Consider the following 22432-nt stretch of genomic DNA (forward strand, 5'->3'; position numbering starts at 1 on the left):
GACATGTAAGATTACCAGGACGTGAAGCACATGCATAGGTGCAAATATATTAAGCAGCAAATAGTAATACTGATGAGTCAGTTACTATTTGAACTTTGATACCTTAGCAATTCTACAGAAAAACAATACAACAACCTCATCAATTGTCCCTTTCTCCCAGGAAACCAGCACATAACCAGGGGACTGTACCGACAAACATGCTCTTGACTCAAAATAATTCCAAGATAGTTCATTTAGAACAACAACAACAAATATACCAAACCAACCACTTCAGTCATACATGTCATAACCCAGACTACATGTAAATACTTCACAGAAACTTCTGAGGTCATTGGGACCTTCTGAATGGATTTTTTTTGACACCTACGTATTATTTATGTGCCTTCGCATGCAAAAAGAACAAAATTCGGGTGCATTCTGTAAGGTACTTATCACCACCAGCTTCGACTGATAGGGTCAGTTCCAGAAAAAAATTCTGCAATTTGGAGGCTCTATTTTCTTGTTGCCCACAGGGGAGCAAAGAGTTCTCCTATGAGCCTGCAAGCGTCTATTTAATAGACAAAATTTAAAACCAACAGGAGTTCAACATCTCCAACATGTTATAGGATAGGGCTCAACTCTGGATTTTCAGTTTCCAGTTGATGTGGCCTATTATATACATACAGTACAATGAAGACTATTCAGAACTTACCATTTGCCTTAGAGGCAACCACAATTAATGCTCTGTAATCTGCATTACAACACACTGTGGTTTTTTTTTGATTTTAATTAATTCTTCTGAAAATATTTTTGGGATGAGTGGATGTATATGGCGAATGTAGTGGTGAGAAAGGCTGCAGGATTTGTAATTACAAAGAGAATAGAATCCTGACCTGCTGTATATGCAGCACTACTAAGATTTCCTTGTTCAAATTAGGCAAAACCTCTCTGCTATTACTAATTTCAAGGTCAGCCACACGTATAGCAAAAAGAATTGGTAATGATGCTCAATGTTTTGAATAAATGCAGAGCTGTTAATAAAATAGAAAGGAAAAATCCTCACTTACCTCAATAGTTGTAAGCTGTTATTTCATACTCTGTAAACTTTCACTCCCTACTAACTAAACAAAAGTTCTGCAAGCTTGATGCTAGAATAGCTCTCAAATACATACTGCAGAACACCAAAAAAGAGAAAGCCTATGTTGTCCTTACTAGCAGGCATCTCTCCAGGGATGATTGGTCATTACCCTGGCAACCCTCACAAATGGCAAATGACGTAAAGAGAGTGGGAAAAAAGCCACTGAGAGCAGAAAGCACTATATGCATTATAGATAGTTCTGAGAATCCATGCTTATATATGCATTAAATGGCTTCAGAGGAGCACAAGGGACCTTCCATTTTGCAGAGATGCCTGCCGAGGTGAATAAGAAACTTCCTAATTTTCTTCTTAATCAAAGCATTGCGAGCATCTTTAAGTCTGTAATTGAAGCAAATTGGTTTCTGATGATTTTAATAATTCAGGCACTGGTTTTATTCTCTTTTTTCCAATTCTGTTAAAAATTTCCATTAAAATAGCTCACACTGGTATTCAGACAAGAGTGAATGTATTTTTCATTATTCCTTTTCACTTAATTTATTGTTATATAAAGTTACTTATTATTATATTTATTCACATTAGCTCTCATACCCTTATTTTTCCCTAACAATGCATTTGTAAAAGAATTCTTGTGTTTATGTCATTAGAGATAAACACATTAGTAGTTGTATTTAGTGTTACTGACAACTATACTCTGCCCAAAGATGACATGATTCGCCAAACATCAGAGAACAAATTAAAAAGCATTTTTTTATTTTTACACTGCGTGATCACAGTGAATTTGACCACACTATGATGTGTGCATCACAGAGCTAGAGAAATTTGGGTGTGGTTAATTCTCCCACAATTAGACAGAGAAAAAACACAAGTAAGATAAAAAAGAAATCTGCTTTAAGACTCTTTAGCATCTGCACCACTCTTCTTTACACCATTAAGTAAAAATGAAGAAATTCTGTGTAAAAAAAAAAAAAAAAAAAAACAAGAAAAGCATCTTCCACCCCTGCTCACCAACTACAAATCAGGATGAGGCACCCTTTTACTTGCTCTTCTTTGGACCTCAGGATTTCTGGATTCCTCAATGCACATAAGCCAACTTTCAAAGAGCATACTGGAAAACATTAGCACTCAGATAATTTTACAACCTAAAGGAAAGGGCACAATTCTCAGAGATGAAATAAGAACTGAGGAAGTGAACCAAGGTAGCTGCTCAAACCACTTAGCTATTATGTAAAAGTTGGATGGGAATGGCTCTACCATGACAACTGAGTTTTGTGCTGAACTTCTGATGAAAATATGTTAGATGTATTTGAACTCTGCCACACTTCAAAACTGAAATGAAATAGAAGAAACCAGCAGCTGCAACTAGGATATTTCTGCACCTAGCTTCTCAAATTCAATTAGTTAAAACTTTATGGAGTAAAATTTAACACTCTTGAAATTTAGGTGCATTCAAATTTAGGTGTCCTTGAAGAAGACAACAGACAGGCTTTAGAAGCCCAGCTTGTTCATAGAAGAATAAAGGCAAGAAACTTTGCCCACAACTAAGTTAAAAAATTACATCTAGGTCCTTCAAGAGCAAACAAATTGTAAAGGTAGGAAGAATCAACGTATTAAGCACAGTGTACACATTTCAACCAAAGAAATCCTGTGAAAAATATGAATTTCTAAGTGTAACAGAAGGAAGACTCTGAACTGATAATTGTACCGAGAAGTACATGCTGCTTCAACAAATAATGGAGTTGATGTATGAGAAAAATCTTCATCAGAACAGTTACTCTGGAATAGTGAGATTTCCTTATGGATGTAGCAACACGCACAGCTCTCCGTTTCAGCATGTGGCAAAGGCGTGACATTGCTGCACTGTTGCTCTGCACCTGGGAACAGCCAACTGACACTGAGCCTGAACTGGCCTCACCCTCTGGTTGCTGTTGGTCAGACTGGAGATTTGACTGAATCTTGACTGGCTCCACAATTTGGAAGCAGGGTAACAAGAGAGAAGACAAGGATCTTCCCTCTTCCTTTTTCCCCTTGTTTCCAAAGTGTTAGACCTATACAGAATCACCATCTGCCTGAGAGAAAATGTAACTAGATCAGCAGCAGGGCCCCTGGTTGTCCTCATGACTAAAGCAGTGAGCTAAGACTTAAGGAAACCCAAGTTATTTAACTCAACTATACTACTAGCTTGTTGGATGAGTCTTCACAAAATGCTTCCCCACCCGTACAGTGTGAATAAAGATTCTCACTCTTTTAAAAAGGGCTTTTAGTGCTATAACTGAAAAGGTTTATATAATAAAGGGCTTCATTTTTATTATTTTCAAAATCTACTATCCTCCTGCAACCAGGAAGAAGGTAGTACACTTGTATCATGACAATTCTCCAAAAAGGCTGAACGAGCCATTGTAAGCAACTGAATTTTATGACAAAACAAGTAATGAACAGAAAGGATATTCAAAAGATAACGCTCCATTAGGTGTACTTTATTTATTTCCTGAGGACAGCTCATTTTTAATTATTTAAACTCTGGCAACATCGTATTAGTAAATGTTCTGCTGGGTTGTAATTGAGAGAAATAGCTTGATCCGAGCGGAGTGAAACCTCAGCATAACATTACCTCTGACACTACATCTTTCATGGCAGGAGGACAGCAAGCCCTATTTTGTGTTTGGAACCACAGAAGGCAAAGTTCACCAATATGCAGACGGTCAATGCATGCTCTATGCTTCCCACAAATATTCTTTGATGGCCCAAATCTAAGCTTCTAATTTTTTCACAATTACCGTTTGCAGAAATTTAGTTCTAACTACAAACTTTCCACCTACCTTCCACTCATTACCACAACTGAACAAAAATCTTACCATCAGTGTTCCCAAACTTGCTTTTTTAAGAACAAATGTGGTCTGTCATGGACATATTTTTTATGAAATATTATTAGATAAGACCAACGAGTATTTTTAAATATACAAAAACTTTGTGTTTTTGCAAACAGATGGTCTTAAAACCTTCATCTTTTTCTATCATATCAAACCCTACCAACTTGCTTTTATCTCAGCATGCGAGACTGACTCATGCGAAAGTTCTGGGCAGCACAATGGGGACAAATCCAGTCAATGAATGGGGAGAAGGGGAAGACACTAGTGAGGAGCTTTCATTAGGGAATAAGGCTTCTAACGGACTCTTAGGAAGAGGCACAATGACAGAATCTTACACTCATTTCACGACGTTGTGTCAGCCATGCTGCTGAGTCTAACGTATGTAAATGGTGGAAAACTGGGTTGCCTATCCTTAAAGAATCCTTTCTATACACTTAGAAAATTTGCCAATACATTAGAAGATTAAATTTAAAATTGTTCAGTGTATTAAAAAAAGATTGGAGACAGGAATCATCCAGTAAGTAATTTATTACTGATTTTATTCTAAGTGATTCATCCCAGGAAAGGATCAGCCCACTCAAGTCAGTGGGAGTTAAAAGTCTTCAGCCTTTTTCTGGACCAACCATTTAAATGCTTGTGAAATGCATCATGTTGCAGAACCCAGCCACTTAAACATGCCTATAATCACTTAGTGTAAAAGACAATCACACAGGGCCTTCTCCATACTTTCCAAGCTTTGTCCTTCCTCTTAGGTGTGTCTACTCCACTGTGGTTTTCAGCTGCAGAAAATAAGCTCAGGTTTTAGCAGGCCTAATGTACTATATGCCAGAGCATTACAGAAATTAAAAAAACCCTATCAGAACATATTATTTCTATGAAGGCCCTTACACTGTCATATCATGTAAACGTCGGAAAGAGGTGAATGATGATTTTTGTTTCCTAAGCTATGAATATGATTCTGAACAATACACTGTTGAGTAAGCATTTTTTTTATTTCTCCGTCCTTCTAGAGGACAGATGTGTGCCTTGTCAGACAATACCAAACCCATTATTAATGTCCTTGTGCTTCTCCATTAGCGATATTGCAGCTAGACTAGCTGATGTCAAGGATGTCTGTGTTGAAAGATAACAACATTCCTTAGTAGCAGAAACTATAGACTTTTGGCATCCTCTGGCTTTCCTGTGATTTGGCTTTGACTGGGAACATTATTACAGTGAAATTCAATGAGATAAACTAAGGAATAGAAAGTACTAACATTCAGAAAATGCAAACATCTGAATATGAACACACTGCTATTAGTATCCTTCAGTACTTCATTTTAATCAAATTCACAGACACAGTCTGCCCTTGGGTGCACAGATGCATCCAAAACCAAAAATTCATTATCCACTCCATCTTTTTTCCAGTTCCAGCATTTGTCGTCTAGCACCTTTGCAACTCAGATCAGTCTCTCATGACCCCATTAACTATGCACCAAAATATTCCAGTAAGTGACAGCCACTTCAGCTGGGGAACCCTGGGGCAGGAAAACTGTAGTTGTGACAGGAGAAGACAGTGGCAAGCCCAACCATTTCAACACAGGACAGGGATAGGACTGGCTACCTCCGTGCTAGCAGCAGTGAGCATGAAAGTGCCAGCATACACTTAGAGAAACTGTGTTTACAGCTTTGTTTAAGGCAGATCTAAACAAGCCATGGAAAATAAGCAGCTTCTGAGAAATGTGGCTTAAAAGGCCTAGTTTCCTCCAGTTGTCTTTCATGTTTGGATTCTTTTGTGTGTCTCAAAAAGCAAAAATTTCTGATCAAAGGTCTAACTAGGATAAAGATATCTATGCAGTCTGTGTTCTAGACAGATTAGCTGTTGTCAATTAATATAATACAGCTTATGCTGCAACTTGATCACATGTGAAAGCAATCAAAATGGTAGCATAAGACCAGCTTCCTAAAGGCACTAGTTTAAAAATACCTGAGACTTGCTCATATTAATTCTGTCCTACCACGAGCATCCCACAGTGCTAGACAGTCTTCTATCTCTGTTTTTCTTGATTGTTCAGAGAAAAGAAGTATCATGACTGATAATAAAACTCTCCCCCTAAAAGCCTTCTATAGTTGAAAGGGTCAAGACATTAATAAATACAAAATACCAAGACTTTCCTGGAGTGATGCTCTTATATGTTGTTTACGTCGTGCAAGAAGGAACCTCCCTGACCAACCTCCTAGCCAGTATTCCCGGTGCCATAGCTAATTTTCATATAAAGGAATAAATAATGAAGACTACCCACACACATAAGCTGACATATCAGGACTCAAGGAAAGCTCATCATCTGCAGATCTTGTCAAGTTCTGCACTATACCACATCTTTTCCTGACAACAGTTGGAAACACTGATTCCTCTCAGTTTCACTTGCAAGGAAGATGTCTTGGGCCTGATGCACCTCTTGGCTACAATTCTGCTGCACTGAAATAAAAGACACTGTGCCCAGTGTAAAAGTGGTGAGAAAGAAGAATTGCACTCCAAGATAACCACGTAAGTGGAAGAAAAAGGGATTACAAATTTGTGTGTGATATAAAAATCAGAATTCTTACAATAGTTATTAAAACTGCCATGAACTTATCTGTTACAGTAATGTCAATGATTATCAAATAATGCAAAGATCTTATCGACCACCCCAATAACTTTAAAATGAAGCGTGTTAATACAGATGTGTGCTGATGCTGTAATTTAGCAGCTGATATTTCTGAACAGTAGTAGTGTGAGTGCCCTAGAATACAGATTTTCTGTGAATAAATATTCAGATAGAACACTGCAATCCTAAACTTCCCTGTATAAATCGGTGCCTCCTGAATAAAAGCACACATTTTTCTGCATAAGACTTCTTGCTGCTGTGCAATTGCATTGCTCTACATACTCATTTTGGATGATAAAGTACATACTTGTCATAGTAATGACCTGAACAAATTAATGAAAAAAGTGACCACTACTTTGCAAACATGCCCATCCAGCAAATACTATATTATTTTTCCTCCCTACCATTTAATAAAATTTATAGCAATTTCTTTTTTTTTTGTGTGTGATAAAATAATACATAAATCTAGAAATCCAAGCCAATACCTTGTTTATTGAAACTCAGTAGAAATAATGATACTCTAGTTTGTATTCCAAAACCTGCTACATTGATGTTGATGCCAGTGTCCTTGCCCCCAGGTTTGCCTATGCCCTCTCCTAGTGGTAGAACAAACGCTGCACAGAATAGATGTGGTTACACCACAACCCCCCACTTTACAGCAAACATTTCCAGATGTCAAGTGAAAACAGCTTGCTATAGTAAAACAGGCCAAGAATCCAAGACTAATGGGCTTCCAAAAAGGTAACACAAAAAGTGTCACAACTCCTGTAAGAACGCTGATTAGCACTCCCTTACGGCTCTACTGGCATGACTGCCTTATTTCACCCAATAAAGAATGCGTACGCAGAACTAGAGACTTGGGGCTCTTCTCTCTCAGAGGAGTAGGTTAATCAGCAGGCTTGCCTTTTGCATTCCTTACCTCTGGCTGCACAGAGCCATGATTCTTAGCTGCATGGTATCACAGTTTGAAACTGCTAATGAGGCAACGCAGCACCCTCCTGGAAAGCTAGCAATAGGAATTTGGACCTTGCAAGGCTGAAGACAGAGCATCTGACCAAAAAACAAGAGACCTGTACTCCATGCTACCTGCTCAGCTATGATAGCCAAATTTCCATTCTAGCAGTGGGAAGCACAGGGTAACAAAATGCCTCATATAATGGTAAGGCTCAGCTGACACAAAGATGTTCTGTTTATCAGGCTAAGCTGGCTTCTCAACTGTAAGGAGCTGTTTCTACAGATGAGAGGTACTGAGCCAGGTCAGGTTTGGCCCAGCTGCCAAGCAAATAAGCCCTGCAAGAATCCAAAGTGACTACAGACCAAGCACTAAGCCTGAAACGGTAAATTCTGCCAGATCTGAGCCAAATGAGACATACATACACAAGAGATATTTGACAAGCACATTACAGGCACACTGAAGTTCTGGCCAGGTCTGGCTTAGCCCAGCAGAACTATGACCTCAGAACCAGTTTCAGGCAAATGTTGCTGTACCACCTTCACACCTAATCTGGCTCTGTGAATTCATATCATGCCCGAGTTAAACAAGGAAAGTGGACCAGAGTCTTCCAATTTGGTTTCACAGGAACCACTTACAATTCAGAACAAAGCAGCACTAATATAATGTGGGGTTTTTTCCCCATTCTTCAGTGTATCCCAGCTGCTATTATTCCATACAGCCAGCTGGAACCTCAGCATGAACTCTTTCCCCCCTCCCCTCTCCAAAAACTAGTCAGGTCATCTATTGGTGATGGAAAGCTGACTGTACATTAACAGCAAGCACCATCACCTCTTCCTCCAGTCATGTTCTAAAATAAGTCATGGGTCTTCCACAAAAGGACACGCTAAACACACCAGCTCCAAAAGAAGATTCTGGAACATACATCCCAGTGACTGCCTTGGTGGAGTCACAGACAGGTCTCTGACATATCTCCTTAGCAGTTTCAACCACTTTCAACCACTAAGCCCACCACAAATATCCCATGCAGTGGCTATGCTGTCGCAGATCCAGGTGGAAGGTATCTGTCTTTAGTACATTTTACATGAAACATAATTTAGCACTTGGATTGCAGTCTGAGGGAAGAACCTAAAGATCAGGTATGGCAACACTGAGGACCCTTAGTGGGGTTTAGCATTTCATTTGTGTTCTAGCTCTTTCCCTGCAGAAGGAGGATGATAGTGCATTTATACTCACAGCATCCCCGTAACAAAGGGAAGTATTAAAACTGACAAAGTACCCAAGTACTTTAGGAAAGAAAGTAGAAAGTTGAGAGGTCATACAAAGTTCTTGAGTGAATGAGTATTAATGATTATTTTGCTTTTTCATCTACAGATGCTTTTTTAGTTCACACAAACGTTTAAGACCTTTTCTGCAAACAAGAAAAATAAAACCTTTAACATGCATTTTGCAATCAAGAAACAAGGAGGAACACAGACATTATGAATAACCCATTGTCACTGCCAGTCTGCTCCACATCTAAAAGCTGGCACTGCAGTCTGGGAGACTGACTGGCAGTTGTATGGCACTGTTCAAAAGCAGCAGGCCAACAGCCACCCAATGGGGACATGCAGCTTGTTGAGAAACAAAAAAATCATTCTGTTCAGTTTTGTCCTGACGTATTCATCACTTTACATTGCTTTATATTACCAAAAAGGTGAATGCGCTTGCGTGAAACAATCCCATCTTAATCAACTTTTAAAAACCACAAAGCAATAGTTAGGAATCTTCAGATTCTCCAGACTGTTGCTGATTAAATTAGCTTTTGCTTATTAGAAGGCATCATAATTTGGTGTCTTGCTTCATGCCTCACTTTTCAAATGATTCTTCTGTTTTTTCCCATGTACAATTTGTGTTAATGTCTGGCTCTAGTTATTATATACAGTGTCACATACGGTAAATCAGTATGTGATATTTCCATGAAAAGCACATAGTTTGCATTACACCTACACCTGCAAGTCCTGCTGAGATACTATGGCCATCTGAACCAATATGAGAGCCTAGATAAAAGGCATTCATTGTTTCTATCTACTTTGATGTTATAATCCTTGCTTCTGAGGCAACTAAGCTAAAATACTTTGAAAAACCCCGAAGTATTTGGATACATTATGGATAGTCATGACAAAAAGCTAAATTTCACCTGCTGTTATACAAACATAAGATGATGTACAGGAATTCACTGAAATAATCCTAGATTTGTATCTCTTTAAGCAAGGTTGGACTCTGCTGAAAAAAGATGCCTGGAGTCTATTTCTCTTCTGCAATGAACTTTGTAGGGTTATCCACACTGCTGTAAAGCAAAGTCACTGTAAAATGTTATCAAACCACAGTGATGTTCTACACATTTTCCACAAATGTAAATGCCTATAAAAGTGCAAGGCAGAGAAAAGTAAGACCTAGACAGTTGTCAGTCTGAAGTTCCTGCCACATATCCTGCAGGCTTCTTGAGGATTACACAGATTTGGCTTTATTTCCTTACACTAGTCAAATCCTGAGACTTCTAGATATCAGCATGATTTCCAGTGCACATTACCTTGCAGTTCTTACTATCGGTCTCGATCAACCACTGGAGCAGTAAAGATGAGTCAAGCACAGGCACACCCTCTCTCCATGCCTCACACAGCCACAGGCCTCTTTACCCTGGCACACATTTTCTGATGGCATCACTGGGAATTCTTCTGTGTTGAAGAAATACTGAAGAAAAATAAAGAATGCAGTGTTTGCTTCTGGCTTGCAGATCAATCATAAACAGCTCTTGTGTAGAGAGCAAGATCTGGCTTAAAGTATCAATTGTCATGTGGGATGCAATGAACTATTACTACAAAACAAAATACAAGCAGGAACTAAATGAAGATCCTCTGGCACTATAATTCCAAATTTTCTGAACTGCTTTTCCCATCTGCAATTAATTCCTCCTCCTCAAACAATTCTACCTTGAGTATTAGTGCCACATACTGGAAATCATGATAACACATTAACTTTAAAAGATTTAGCAATACAAAATCAAGGTGCACTGACTTTATGAGGTAGTTAGTGAAAGAGCAGTATTTATATTTATTTTCTGAATGCTAGCAACTATATTTTGTAGTTATATTTTATTATAACTTATGTAAAAACTTCAGATTTCTTAATTGCACAATAAAATTATGAAGTTTGCTCATTAAAGAAACAGAGAATAAGACCGTGCATCAAATTAAATTCCTTGCCCTTGAGAGTTAGTAAGTCACCTCCTGATATTCTTATAATTGTGCTTAAAATACCCCACCCAACTGGTTGTCCCTTATTGTTGGATTTTACTGTTTTTCCTGTTCTCATTCAGGATGAGACTTAAAGGGGGCTGCTAGTCACCAGCCTAACATTGCCTGCAGCATCTTGGGAGCTGTAGTCCAAACACACACATCCAGGCTGCTTTTCACCTTCACTAGCATAAAGTTTGCTGAAATTTGTAATAACCTATTCACAATAACTTTACCAACTTTCTGAATAATACTGCTGGGTACACCAAATATAAATTTTATCTCTCCTCTTACATCACTGATTAAATTCAGTGTAAATAAGGAGATATAACTGAAACTTAAGTCACAACTTAGGAAAAAAAAACAAAGCTTTGTAGGAAGTTCTGAACTCACTGTAAAAATATGACAAAGCGAGTCTCATAGAACTAATTTTTGTCTTATGGTGAAAATATAAGAAACATTTTTTTATTATTTGTGGTCCAATAATTAATTGCTATTAAGTTCACTCATTATGCTATGTAATGCTTTATAGGTAAATGTAAAGGTAATAAATAAAAAGTCATTCTATTATGCTGAATAAATCTCATCACTTGGAGATCCTTACTACATAATTACAGAAGCAGGATATACATCTTACGTGAACTTGAGCACTCATGATTATAGTAGGCCACACACAAAAGACCCCAACAAACCAGCTCCCCATCCCCTCCAAAAAAAAACCCTCACATAGGAATTCAAAAAGGCGCACATCAGCAATGCTTGCACTTTAAGCCAATTCCCCTATTCTCCAGTTAGAACTTTAGTCTTCTCTAATGATAACTGCTGGTTATGTCTGAGGTCTCTTTCGTTTCCTCTAATTCCTACAACTTTATAGTTGCCCTTCTCTGGTTGTTCTGGCGGAACACCAAGTTTTGCCGAGAACTCTGATGCCAAACAAGGCGATCAGAAATTCTAATTACAAATTCAACTGCTAAACTGGCAGCTGAGCCGGCAAATCAGAACTGCCCAACTATCCAGACAAACTAGCCTCAGGAATGGGGGCCTGAGGTGCAAAGGAGCGCCCCAAGCAAGAAAGGAACAACATATGGTTGGGCTATCAAAATACACTTTAAACACACTTTATTCTCAGTGGAAAAGCCCAAAAGCGCTGTGACAGCAGCAGGGGAAAGGCTCAGGGAGGGCCTAGCTACAGTAACTGGTACTGCTTTCCACAGCCGGCCCCGCTCCCCCAGAGGCTCGCTCACCTCACCCCGCTCCTCTATATCCCCTCATGTGGCAGCCAACCCACCCCCACCAGCCCTCAGGACTTCCAAGCGACCTCTCCCCGCTCTACCGAACCCAGCAACCTTCCGTCCCTTCCCGCGCCCCCTCCGCCGCCCGCCCCGGCCTCACCAGCCCGCGCCTCACACCTCCCCGCCTCCTCACACCGCCGCTCCCGCACGCTGCACCCACACTTACTTGCCCGCCCTCCGCTTCTCGCCTCAGGATTGGCTGCCCGCGGCATGGCTCCTCCTTCTGCCGGTCGCGATTGGCCCGTGTGTGCCCGAGCGGCGGCTCGGCGGGCGGGCCGAGTGGCAGCGACGCCGCTATTGGCGGGAGGGCGGTGGCTTGCAGGTTCGGTTGCGTCGCCGGTCGAGCGAGGGGCCGAAGGCGCTATTGTTGCCGGATCGCCGAGGAGTGAGGCCCGCGGGGCCGGGCGGCAGCCATGAGCGGCGGCGTGTACGGGGGAGGTGAGTCCAGCGCCGTCGCGCTCGCCCGTTCTCCCCCTTCCCTTCCCCCCACCTCCCCGTGACCGTTGAGCTTGGCGCCGTCCCGTGAGGCGGCGCGTGCGAGCTGCCCCCGGGCGCTTCCCGCCTCTCCGCCGCTCCTTCAGGCCCCGAGCACGGGCGGGCCGCGGCCCGGCTTTGCTGCAGCTCCGCGCCGGAGCCCTCCTGGTCCCTCTGTAACTTAGACGTGGAGTGGCAGAGTGCGTGAGGGAGAGGAGCCGGCTGCAAGGCCTCGTTCGTGCCCCTCCCGGCGCCGTCTCGCTGAGACGCTCCCCCGGGGCCCGGCCGAGCCGTGGCCTTGGGCTGAGGTAGCGCTGCTCGTGTGCTGAGAGGACCTCGCGCTTTGTAACTGGGGTGTTGTTTCCTCCCAGAGCGCTTCTGCACACCCTCCCGTGAGGGCTGAAGTCCAGGTGTTTTGTTTCAGACTTCGGTTTTCTTGAGGGTGTGCAGCACCTCGGCGGGTACTGGGAGCCCTCAGGGATCGGGGTGCTTCATGGTGTAGCAGACTTTGCTTACAGGATAGGTGTTTTCAGGCCCACCTTTCTATTTCTGATCCCCCCAGGGAGGTCTGGGCTCACCTGGATTTGCATGACTGTTAAATTAGCACTTCCTGAAAGCTTCGTCTTGTCATCTATTTAGATGCAACTATGTTCTCCCTCTTCTGTTAAAATCCCCTTTTTACTTATGCCAGAGGAATGTCCCAGTTAAAGCCTATCTGCAGTCTTCTCATAGGTCTCTGGTAACCTTAGTTCTGAATAGATAAGTTTCTCCTTGCCTTGAAAAGGACGCCTTGAAGCAAAACAAACAGTGGGCAGGGAAAGGTCAGGATTGTCGTAGAGTGGCGTAACCATTCACTACCTCTTTATTAACAATCTTTTCAGATGAAGTTGGGGCTCTTGTTTTTGACATTGGCTCGTATACAGTGAGAGCAGGCTATGCAGGCGAGGACTGTCCAAAGGTGAGAATCGGTGTGACTGATTGAAAATGCAACATGAATTTATGTCTTAGGTCTTGTTTGTTAGTTTTGACAATACACTGGAGTTTGTTCTGACTGTATCGTATAAGGGAAGATCTGGACTAATGAGCAAAAAAACATCTAAAACATTAATAATTCTCATATACTGCTTACTTTTTGCCTTACAGGTTGATTTTCCAACAGCCATTGGTGTGGTGCTAGAAAGGGACAATGGCAGCACTCTGATGGAGATAGATGGTGACAAAGGCAAACAAGGGGGCCCGACTTACTACATAGACACCAATGCCCTGAGAGTTCCAAGGGAAAATATGGAGGCCATTTCACCTTTAAAAAATGGAATGAGTATGGTGCTCTGTCTTTTTCTGCCTGTTTTGTAAATAGCATTGCTAGGCTGCAAAAAAATCATAACTTTCATGTAAACAGGTGCTATACATGGCGACAGAAGCCGTAAGAAGGGATACCTTAGAAATTGCATGAAATATAATTGGTTTACAGTGTTAGTGGACTTTCAGCATAATTCTTGAAATGTTATGGTCAATATGATTACAGAGGAAGAGAATTCTGCAAAGGAGGTGTATGTCTGCCGAGGATTGCTTTTGACTAAAGAGCTCTACACAAAAAAAGCTTAGAAAACATTTATATATTTATGAAATGGAACAAAATTTAGAAGTAACTAATCTGCTCACTTCAATGTTGTTACAGTTGAAGACTGGGATAGTTTCCAGGCAATATTGGATCACACTTATAAGATGCATATTAAATCTGAAGCAAGTTTGCATCCTGTCCTTATGTCTGAAGCACCAGTGAGTAAAAGCAGCTTTGCATTTTGATAAGTCTTAATGATATCTTCTTGTTGACTGTACAAATATAGTCTTGGAAAAGTCTGACACTGGCTTGTAGGTTACAAGTGTTAAAACAACTACACAAACAACAATTTTAAAATCCCTTGCCAGGTTCTGGAAAGTAATTGGTTTAAGAAAAACTGTCTGAAAAATAAACCAATTGGAAATAGTTTCCATGAATTGTATTAGAAAGCATTTACAATGTGCTGTTGTTTTTCACTTACTGAAAAAAAAGTCAAAATAAATAAAAAAAACCCCTCACTTTACTGTATAGAATAAAAGCAAAAGGTAGTTTGGATGTCTTATGTTTTAAGTTACACTTTATCAAATGACATTGAAAATGTGTCACTTAATTCAGCCTTACAACTAGTATTACGTGAAAAAATAATATTTATAATGGAGAAGTTTTGTTATTTCTGTAAATGGCCCTGTGAGGTAATTGAGGTGAATGAATACAAATTTCTGGGAAAGTATGTGGATAAGGATGACAGAATCTGCACTTGAAGGGCAGATCTTAGTCAGAATACAAAAGGTAGACATGGCATACAAAAGTCATGCCATTCTTAAATAAGAATCTTACTTAAAGATTTTTCTTTTTCATTTTTCCCTTGTGTTGAATTGTAGCTTGTGCGGGATGGATGAATTTGCAATAGTCGCTTCATGTTTGATGGCTCACTGGGTGTCTGAATAGAAGTTTCCATTAACATTCTCTCCTTACAGAACTAATCTCACTTTATTGGTTTGGTAAAAACATTTCCAGTAATATATGCAATATTTGATATATCTCCTGGCTTAATTGCAAGTACGGTAGAATTGTAGGAAGATACCTTGGAAACAGGAAAATCTGGATTTAATTTTCTTTCAACTGGGCAAGTTATTTCATGTATCGTTACCCTTGAAAAAGGGGCATGTTACTTGTTATAGAGAGTTCTCTGAGAGGCTAATACTGGAAGAGCTGTAGAAGTATGAAGAAATCTCTGTTGTAATGATGAAAGTGTATATCACTTCAAATTCTGTGTGATGGATAAGCGCTAATGTATTGTAATTGAATAGGTATCAAAAAGTTTCTAAAGTCATAAATTACTAGAAATATGTCTCTAGAATTTTGATGTGATTTGAAACTGTGGCTATAGTAATTCTAATTACTTCTTTATTAAGTTAGCATTCTTTTAGTGTGCTCTAATGATCCTCAAGATAAACATATTCCTTTTGGTCACTTATTTGTGATTTGTTTTTTTTTTTTTTCTTCCAAGTGGAATACTAGAGCAAAGCGTGAAAAATTGACTGAATTGATGTTTGAACACTACAACATCCCTGCTTTTTTCTTGTGTAAAACCGCTGTTCTAACAGCGTATCCTTTGGAATGTTTCACTGCCTTTCCCCACCCCCAGGAAATTACAGTAAACTTATTACAGGCAATTCCTAGTATAACAGCATGTTTAACTTTTTTCAAATTAATTTTTCCATAAACATCTAAAGCAGAAGTAAACAAATTCCGTTTGTGAACTTTAAAGCTTCAGAGCTCAGTTTTGAAGTTCTCCCAATCTGACTGTTTTCCTTAGAGGCAATCGGATTTTTTTGGGAGGGTGCGTGGGGTTTTTTTTCATTTTTCATTTTTTTTTTCCTCATTGTATACCATGCATAAGAATATTAGGGACCTGAAATGGTGTTGTCCAGACTAATAAATACAGTAATTAGAGCTTGAAGTTTCCATAGTCTTAAGATGAGTATTTGTAATATTTTTAATCTAATAACATGTTTTCAGCTTCAGACTCTAAATGAGCTAGATGAACTTAGAGCTTGCTGCATAGTATTGATGTGAAGTCTCACCTTTCCATGTCTAATGCTCAAGTTAGCTCCCAGATAGAAGTTAAATACCGTTCTCTCTGTGAGGTTGTACACTTCATAGAAAGATGGTACGCACTGGAAAACAGCAAATCCTTTTGTAGAACCAAGGAATAGCACAGCAGGTTCCCCATTCCTCACTGTGCTCTAATTGTATGGCAACATTTTTTTCTAAAGTGAAAATTACAATATTTTCCTTAATCATTTTGGCTAGTTTTGCTAATGGGAGATCTACAGGTCTCATTTTGGATAGTGGAGCAACACACACCACTGCAATTCCAGTGCATGATGGATATGTTCTTCAGCAAGGTAAAAATTTTCGTAACAGCCTTGTAGTATCGAGGTCAACTTAGCTTGCTTTCTGCTTTTACAGTTTTAATATTGTTTTTAAATCTGTGTATCCTCTTAAATACAGAAAAAAAAACCTGACGGTGTTCACTGACAGATACTTTGTTGGGAGAGTTTATTTGTGATTTCAGTACTTTCCAGGTTGGTGAGGGGGTTTTTGTTGTTTTGGTTCTCTTTTTGTCTTCTAGGTATTGTAAAATCACCACTTGCAGGAGACTTTATTACTATGCAGTGCCGGGAACTGTTTCAGGAAATGAACATAGAGATAATTCCTCCATATATGATTGCTTCAAAGGTGGGAAAGTAACTATTTACGAAGCATTTGCTTGGGGAGAGGCTTAAATGGTTAACTGATAATCATGGTTCCTACAATTTCAGGAGGCAGTTCGTGAGGGGTCACCAGCAAATTGGAAGAGAAAAGAGAAGTTACCCCAGGTCACTAGGTCTTGGCACAACTACATGTGTAATGTGAGTAGATAATTTCCCACACTCTCAAACTCCCTTGGCATCCCATAAAGAAGTTTTGTTTGCAAGTATATTCGGCTTTCCTCTTGAAGAACTAGAAAAATCCTTTAAAAGTCAGTATCAGTTCTATAAAAATTGAAGACTGAAATACTTATAACCATATTATTCTTAACTCCATAGTGTGTCATTCAGGACTTCCAAGCTTCTGTCCTCCAAGTATCAGATTCAACCTATGATGAACAGTACGTCACTATTTTCCTCCTTGTAAAATTACTTATCAGTTGTGTATGGGGTGCTTAGCCTGCTCATTGCTGTTATCTGGTTTTATCACAGTAGGTTTTAGATTAAAAACTTTTTTATTTCTGAAAGTAGAAATACAGTGCACATCCAGGTGGTAGTTTTTTAATTTAATATTCCAAGATGCATGAGATCATAATAAATATTATCAAAAGTGTAAGTTGCATCAATCACAATATTCCTACTGAAACCCTAGTTTATAATGCTACTTAGATAACTTCGGATCCTGTTTACATAGCACTTTAATATGTTACTTTCTGACTGATGCTCCAGGGTAGCAGCGCAGATGCCAACAGTTCATTACGAGTTCCCCAATGGCTATAACTGTGACTTTGGTGCTGAGCGTCTAAAAATTCCTGAGGGATTGTTTGACCCTTCTAATGTAAAGGTAAAATAACAATGATATGTAGTCATTGGAAGGCTTTAAATTACTAGATTATCACATGGCTTCCCTTTGTATCATGTTCTTAAGTTCATGATCTGTATGTGTGTGTTTACACTGTGTGATTCTCTTGGGGGATAGATTTTGCCAGTGTTATATTAGGGCTGGGCAAGGCAAGGATGAAATGTAGTTCAGAGTGGGTGGTGATGAGCTGAATGGGAAAATAGGATTTCCCCCCCCCCCCCCTTCCCTTAAAAATGTTTAGCTCCCTCTAGTAATACTTAAAAATTCAACTCATTCGGAGCTTTTTGTATGCCTTGCTCTTTTGAAGCAATGATGAGTAGATTACTAATTTTAATTCTAGGGTTTATCTGGTAACACGATGTTGGGTGTGAGCCATGTTGTCACAACAAGCGTTGGAATGTGTGATATAGACATCAGGCCGGTAAGTGTTAGTCAGACATGTATTATTTTAAGGCATAGATATTTTTGTGCTGATACTTCTTTTTCTGGGTGGATGGGGGACTAGAACACTGTTGATGGAAAAATGTAGATTTCCTAGGATAATGATAAACACATTAGAACTATTCTTTAAGTATTACATATTTGTACATAGATATATGTACCAATTGCTCTTTTGTCTTACAAAAGGCTAAATCAGGATTTTCTGCTTTTATTCCTTGTTTCTACCAATATTTATATAGCTAGTGTCCGGATTTTGTGGCTGGCATTGCATAATGTGCATTCGATGGGCTTCAGAAGAGCATTTGATGCTCATAACTTTGAGTGTTATCTTCCGATTTTGGGGCACAGCAGATAGGCTTTCTAAACATAGCCAATCATATGGAAATTTTCTAGAGAGTAGAAGAAAAGAGGTTTTAAAGGAAAACTTTCTTTTTAAAACTATGTTCTAACTTTCTCCGGTGTCAATTTGAAAATATTCCAGGTTTGATACAGACTGCATGGGGGTTGTTTAATACATTTTTCCTCTTAACTGGTGTGTCAGACAGACTTAGGCCAGGCCATGGTTTGTGTTCACTGACTGCAGCATTAGTGAGATTGAAAATTGGGTTTTTCCTTTATAGTTGGAACATTCAGCTGTGAAAAAGCGAACAGTTCGGGTACATGAAATATCTGTAGGTGTAGGGTTCTCTATAGTAGAAAATACTCTGAAATCATTTCGAATCATTAATCACATAGCTTCTGTGTTCTTTGTATAGTTTAGTATTAAGCTGTCTTGAAATATTTTTGAAGTGATTAAAAAATTAATTGGATTGGGAGACGTAATGTTGTTATGAAGTGGTGTATTACTGCTGTTGATTATATGAACTTCTGTGCCATTCCTCTCTATTCTGTGAAACAGTTGTTTTCAGAATGATTTCAGAGTAAAGATTGTAGGTTGCTTATTCTCTTTTTAGGGCCTCTATGGCAGTGTGATTGTAGCAGGAGGAAACACTCTAATACAGAGTTTCACAGACAGATTGAACAGAGAGCTGTCTCAGAAAACTCCACCGGTAAAACAACTCTTTAAATTACTGCATTGGGTTACTTATTTTGCTCTTCTGCCACATAAATACACAAGCATGTATCATAGCTTTGACTTTGTTAGGAACCCAACAGCTGAAGAGATTTCAATGGGGTAAGAGATCTCCTTCTCTAAAGGAAAGAAAGAAGTCTTAGAATGTTCTTACATGAAATGAATTCCAGCAGGTATTACAACTGCTGAATACTTCTCCATTCCTGCTTTCAGATTGTGATTCTAAGTTCTGTAATTGTCCCTAAGCAACAGTCGCTATTTCCCTTGATGGCCTCTCTTCTGAAGTTGCTGACTAACTTGAGGCACATTCAGTTATTCTGCCTAAGGTCTTGTCGCTTTGTCATGGGAATTTTTCTTCCTGGATTCTACAGACAACTCAACCTACTCATAGATAAAAACCCAGTGATTTAACATACTTGTATGGGGTTTTTTAATCACTTGATGTCAAAGAAAGTATTAATACCTTACGCCTCTGTTCTCAAGAGCACATATAGCTTATGATATTTCTTGAATATTCATATTGAAGGAAAAAAGTTCTGCTTGTAGCAACTCTGCGATCATGAATGTTATGAGAAACTAAGAAAGGTGCTTAGAGTAGCTGAGGAGGAACCTACTGAAATTGAAAGATTTTATTGCTACAAGGCATTTTGAAAGCAAAAGGAATTAATGGGTCCAAAAAGGACTAGGTGAATTAAGTTTGGCAATGTTAGACATTTAAGTAGCCTGGTGCTAGAGATGACGTTATATACTGTGAGTATTACTGCTCTCTACCTGCCCTGTTTCTAGTGTTAAGCATTTGGTGCTGCTCCCTGTTGGGAGACAAGATAAAAGCCACACATCTGTTCCACTATGGCTATTCTTGAATTCAGAATACAGGGCAGATGAGCATTATTGCAAGTTTAATAAAATAGACCTTTTTCACCTGCATGTTGGTGTATACACCAAATTCCTTGTGCTGTCCTTCTCTTGTCCCTAAAAGTCACCAGCCTACAATGTCTGATTGTTCTTTTATTTTGGCTCATTTCTATTCAGAGCATGCGCCTGAAGTTGATAGCGAACAACACAACAGTGGAGCGGAGGTTCAGTTCGTGGATTGGTGGTTCGATTTTGGCTTCTTTGGTTAGTAAACTTGTGTTACCAGTGCTGTGTGAAGCAGCACTATCACCTAAAAAGCTATTTCCACATAAGCATGCACTGCAGAGTTTGCGATACTGTAGCAATCATAATCTTGTCTGTCTTTGTGGTAAGACAAAGAGAATCTGTTTAAAAAACAAGACAAAATGAGTATTTCCAATCAAGAAATAACTTGCCACATTCTCCCATTTTTAATGGCAAGGTGCAGGCTTGAAATAATATATCTAGAAATTACTTTCATGGTGCACTATATACATGTAGCAAACCTGTTTCAGCATCATATTCCTGAGATTAATTCTACAAGTTACTGTGTACTGAAATGGTTTGTGGGGAATAATTTAGCTTTGTGAGCAATAATTTAGCCGTATGGGGAAGGGAGACCAAAATCAGCTTTGGTACTGCAACTTCCTGTCCTTAGTTTAATCACAGCAATGTAAAAGTCCAAGGAAAAGATACTTAAGCAAGTCCAGTCCTCTTATTTAATGTAAAGACTTGCTTGTTTTTCCTCCTGGGAAAAGCTAATCATGTTTCACTTAACCTTCATTTGTTTTCTATTTTTTTTTTTCATTTTTTGTGTTTTGTGTGGTTTGTTTTTTGTTTGTAGGGTACCTTTCAACAGATGTGGATTTCTAAACAAGAATATGAAGAAGGAGGGAAACAGTGTGTAGAAAGAAAATGTCCTTAAACCTCTTACTGTGAAAATTGCTGCCTGCTCAGTGCTCCTTCTGTTTTATAGCTTTAGCATACTCAGGAATGGGATGGACTCTTTTTTGTAGAAAGTTTATATTGGGTTTTTTGCATAATTCAAGTTACATATTAACAAACCTTAGAAACTTTGAGAGACCTAATTGGTACTATCATAGAAAAAGGATGTTTACACCCTTGTAAAGCAATAATTCATGTAACAAGCATTTTATAATTTTGTATAAATATCTATTTTCTCTAGTATCTTTTCCTGGGAACAGCTTTACAGGTTAGCTAATAGATAGAAGCATAACCTTTCAAATGCCCATGCAAATTTATTAAAAACCTCTTGTCTACTTTCACATATTAGTCTTCCTTGCTGGTACCTTGGCCTTAAATTGCTCGTTTCTTTTTTAAAAAATAAAAACTGGTCTTTTATATTTGAGCAACCTTGTGAGTACTTTTAGAGAAAGTTACTCTTGTTTTAAAAATGGAAAGTTTGTAATCTACTATAGGTGACTCAGTTCAGTGTAAACTTTTACTGTGTCATAAAAGTGTTACATTCCATGTAGTGAACGTTACATTAAGCACTGGTTTGCTAATTTTCTATTATGGAGTAATTTTATTTCAGTAAACAATCAGTGCTTTCCACCTCATTTCTAGGAATGTATATAATGCCTTTGTGATGTAGGCGAGAAGCAAAACTTGTTCAAGCCAGGGAAGTTAAGGCAAAGAATCGTCTCTCCAAGCCCAGAATAGCCATGGAAGACCTCAGGATGTGGCTTGACATTTTGACAGGGAGCTGTAACTCAGGCAGTCACTACTTGTGTGTTGCTGGTGTAGCTCCCTCAGGTGACCCAGAGCAGGGTCAAGAAGTGCCTGTGTTTTGCATGGGGAGTGTGCACTCAGGGTCAGAGGAAGTAGTATGTATTTTTTTTTGTCACCAGGAATGGGCTGTCAAGATGCGGCTTTGTGTTGCTGTTAAGCTTATTTTAATTTACAACTGTGTGATGTTCTGTGTTGGGACACAATGAAGTTTTGCTCCTTATCTTAAAATCTGGGGAAAACCAAATAGCATCTAACTGATTCAAAACAAAAAAAAAATGTAAACAGTACTGCTACGTTTTTCGTATCCTAAAAGACTTTGTGGGTAAATAAGAATGAGGCCTCTAGCTAAAGTTTCACATTACCTCCGTACAATAAAGTAATTTATCAAAACGGCCTGCTTTTGTCTAATCATGATAACCATTAGCTGTTCTTGACCCAAAGTTGCTTCCAGCAGATTTTCAAAGCTATTGACAAATTGTTTCTCTCACAAAATGAGGCAAACTTAAGTCAGCTACATTAGGTGATACAA

At 39.2% G+C, this 22432-nt stretch overlaps 2 protein-coding genes across 3 annotated transcripts in view; one reads left to right on the forward strand and one right to left on the reverse strand.

Annotated features, from left to right (window-relative positions):
* GNB4 (G protein subunit beta 4) overlaps positions 1-10257 on the reverse strand; it is a 75869-nt gene extending 65612 nt beyond the window's left edge. Inside the window, exon 1 of the mRNA XM_033006395.2 lies at positions 10097-10257. The gene's annotated coding sequence lies outside the window, so the exon portion shown is untranslated. The remainder of the gene's footprint in view (positions 1-10096) is intronic.
* A 2140-nt stretch (positions 10258-12397) lies between these two features.
* ACTL6A (actin like 6A) lies at positions 12398-22293 on the forward strand. 2 transcript variants are annotated; one of them, XM_042795204.1, is made up of 14 exons: positions 12398-12529; positions 13447-13523; positions 13709-13883; positions 14244-14344; positions 15637-15734; positions 16443-16537; positions 16765-16871; positions 16955-17044; positions 17222-17283; positions 17612-17726; positions 18085-18165; positions 19139-19234; positions 20290-20376; positions 20996-22293. In XM_042795204.1, exons 1-14 carry the CDS (start codon positions 12505-12507, stop codon positions 21074-21076), a joined length of 1290 nt encoding a protein of 429 aa, XP_042651138.1. In that variant the 5' UTR covers positions 12398-12504; the 3' UTR covers positions 21077-22293. The 2 variants fall into 2 exon arrangements, with proteins under 2 accessions (XP_042651138.1, XP_042651144.1); XM_042795210.1 differs by lacking the exon at positions 13447-13523 and having other exon boundaries at positions 12405-12529.
* Positions 22294-22432: the final 139 nt, after the last annotated feature.

Source organism: Tyto alba, unplaced genomic scaffold (assembly GCF_018691265.1).
Source record: "Tyto alba isolate M040663 unplaced genomic scaffold, T.alba_DEE_v4.0 Super-Scaffold_10, whole genome shotgun sequence".
Lineage (NCBI taxonomy): Eukaryota > Metazoa > Chordata > Aves > Strigiformes > Tytonidae > Tyto > Tyto alba.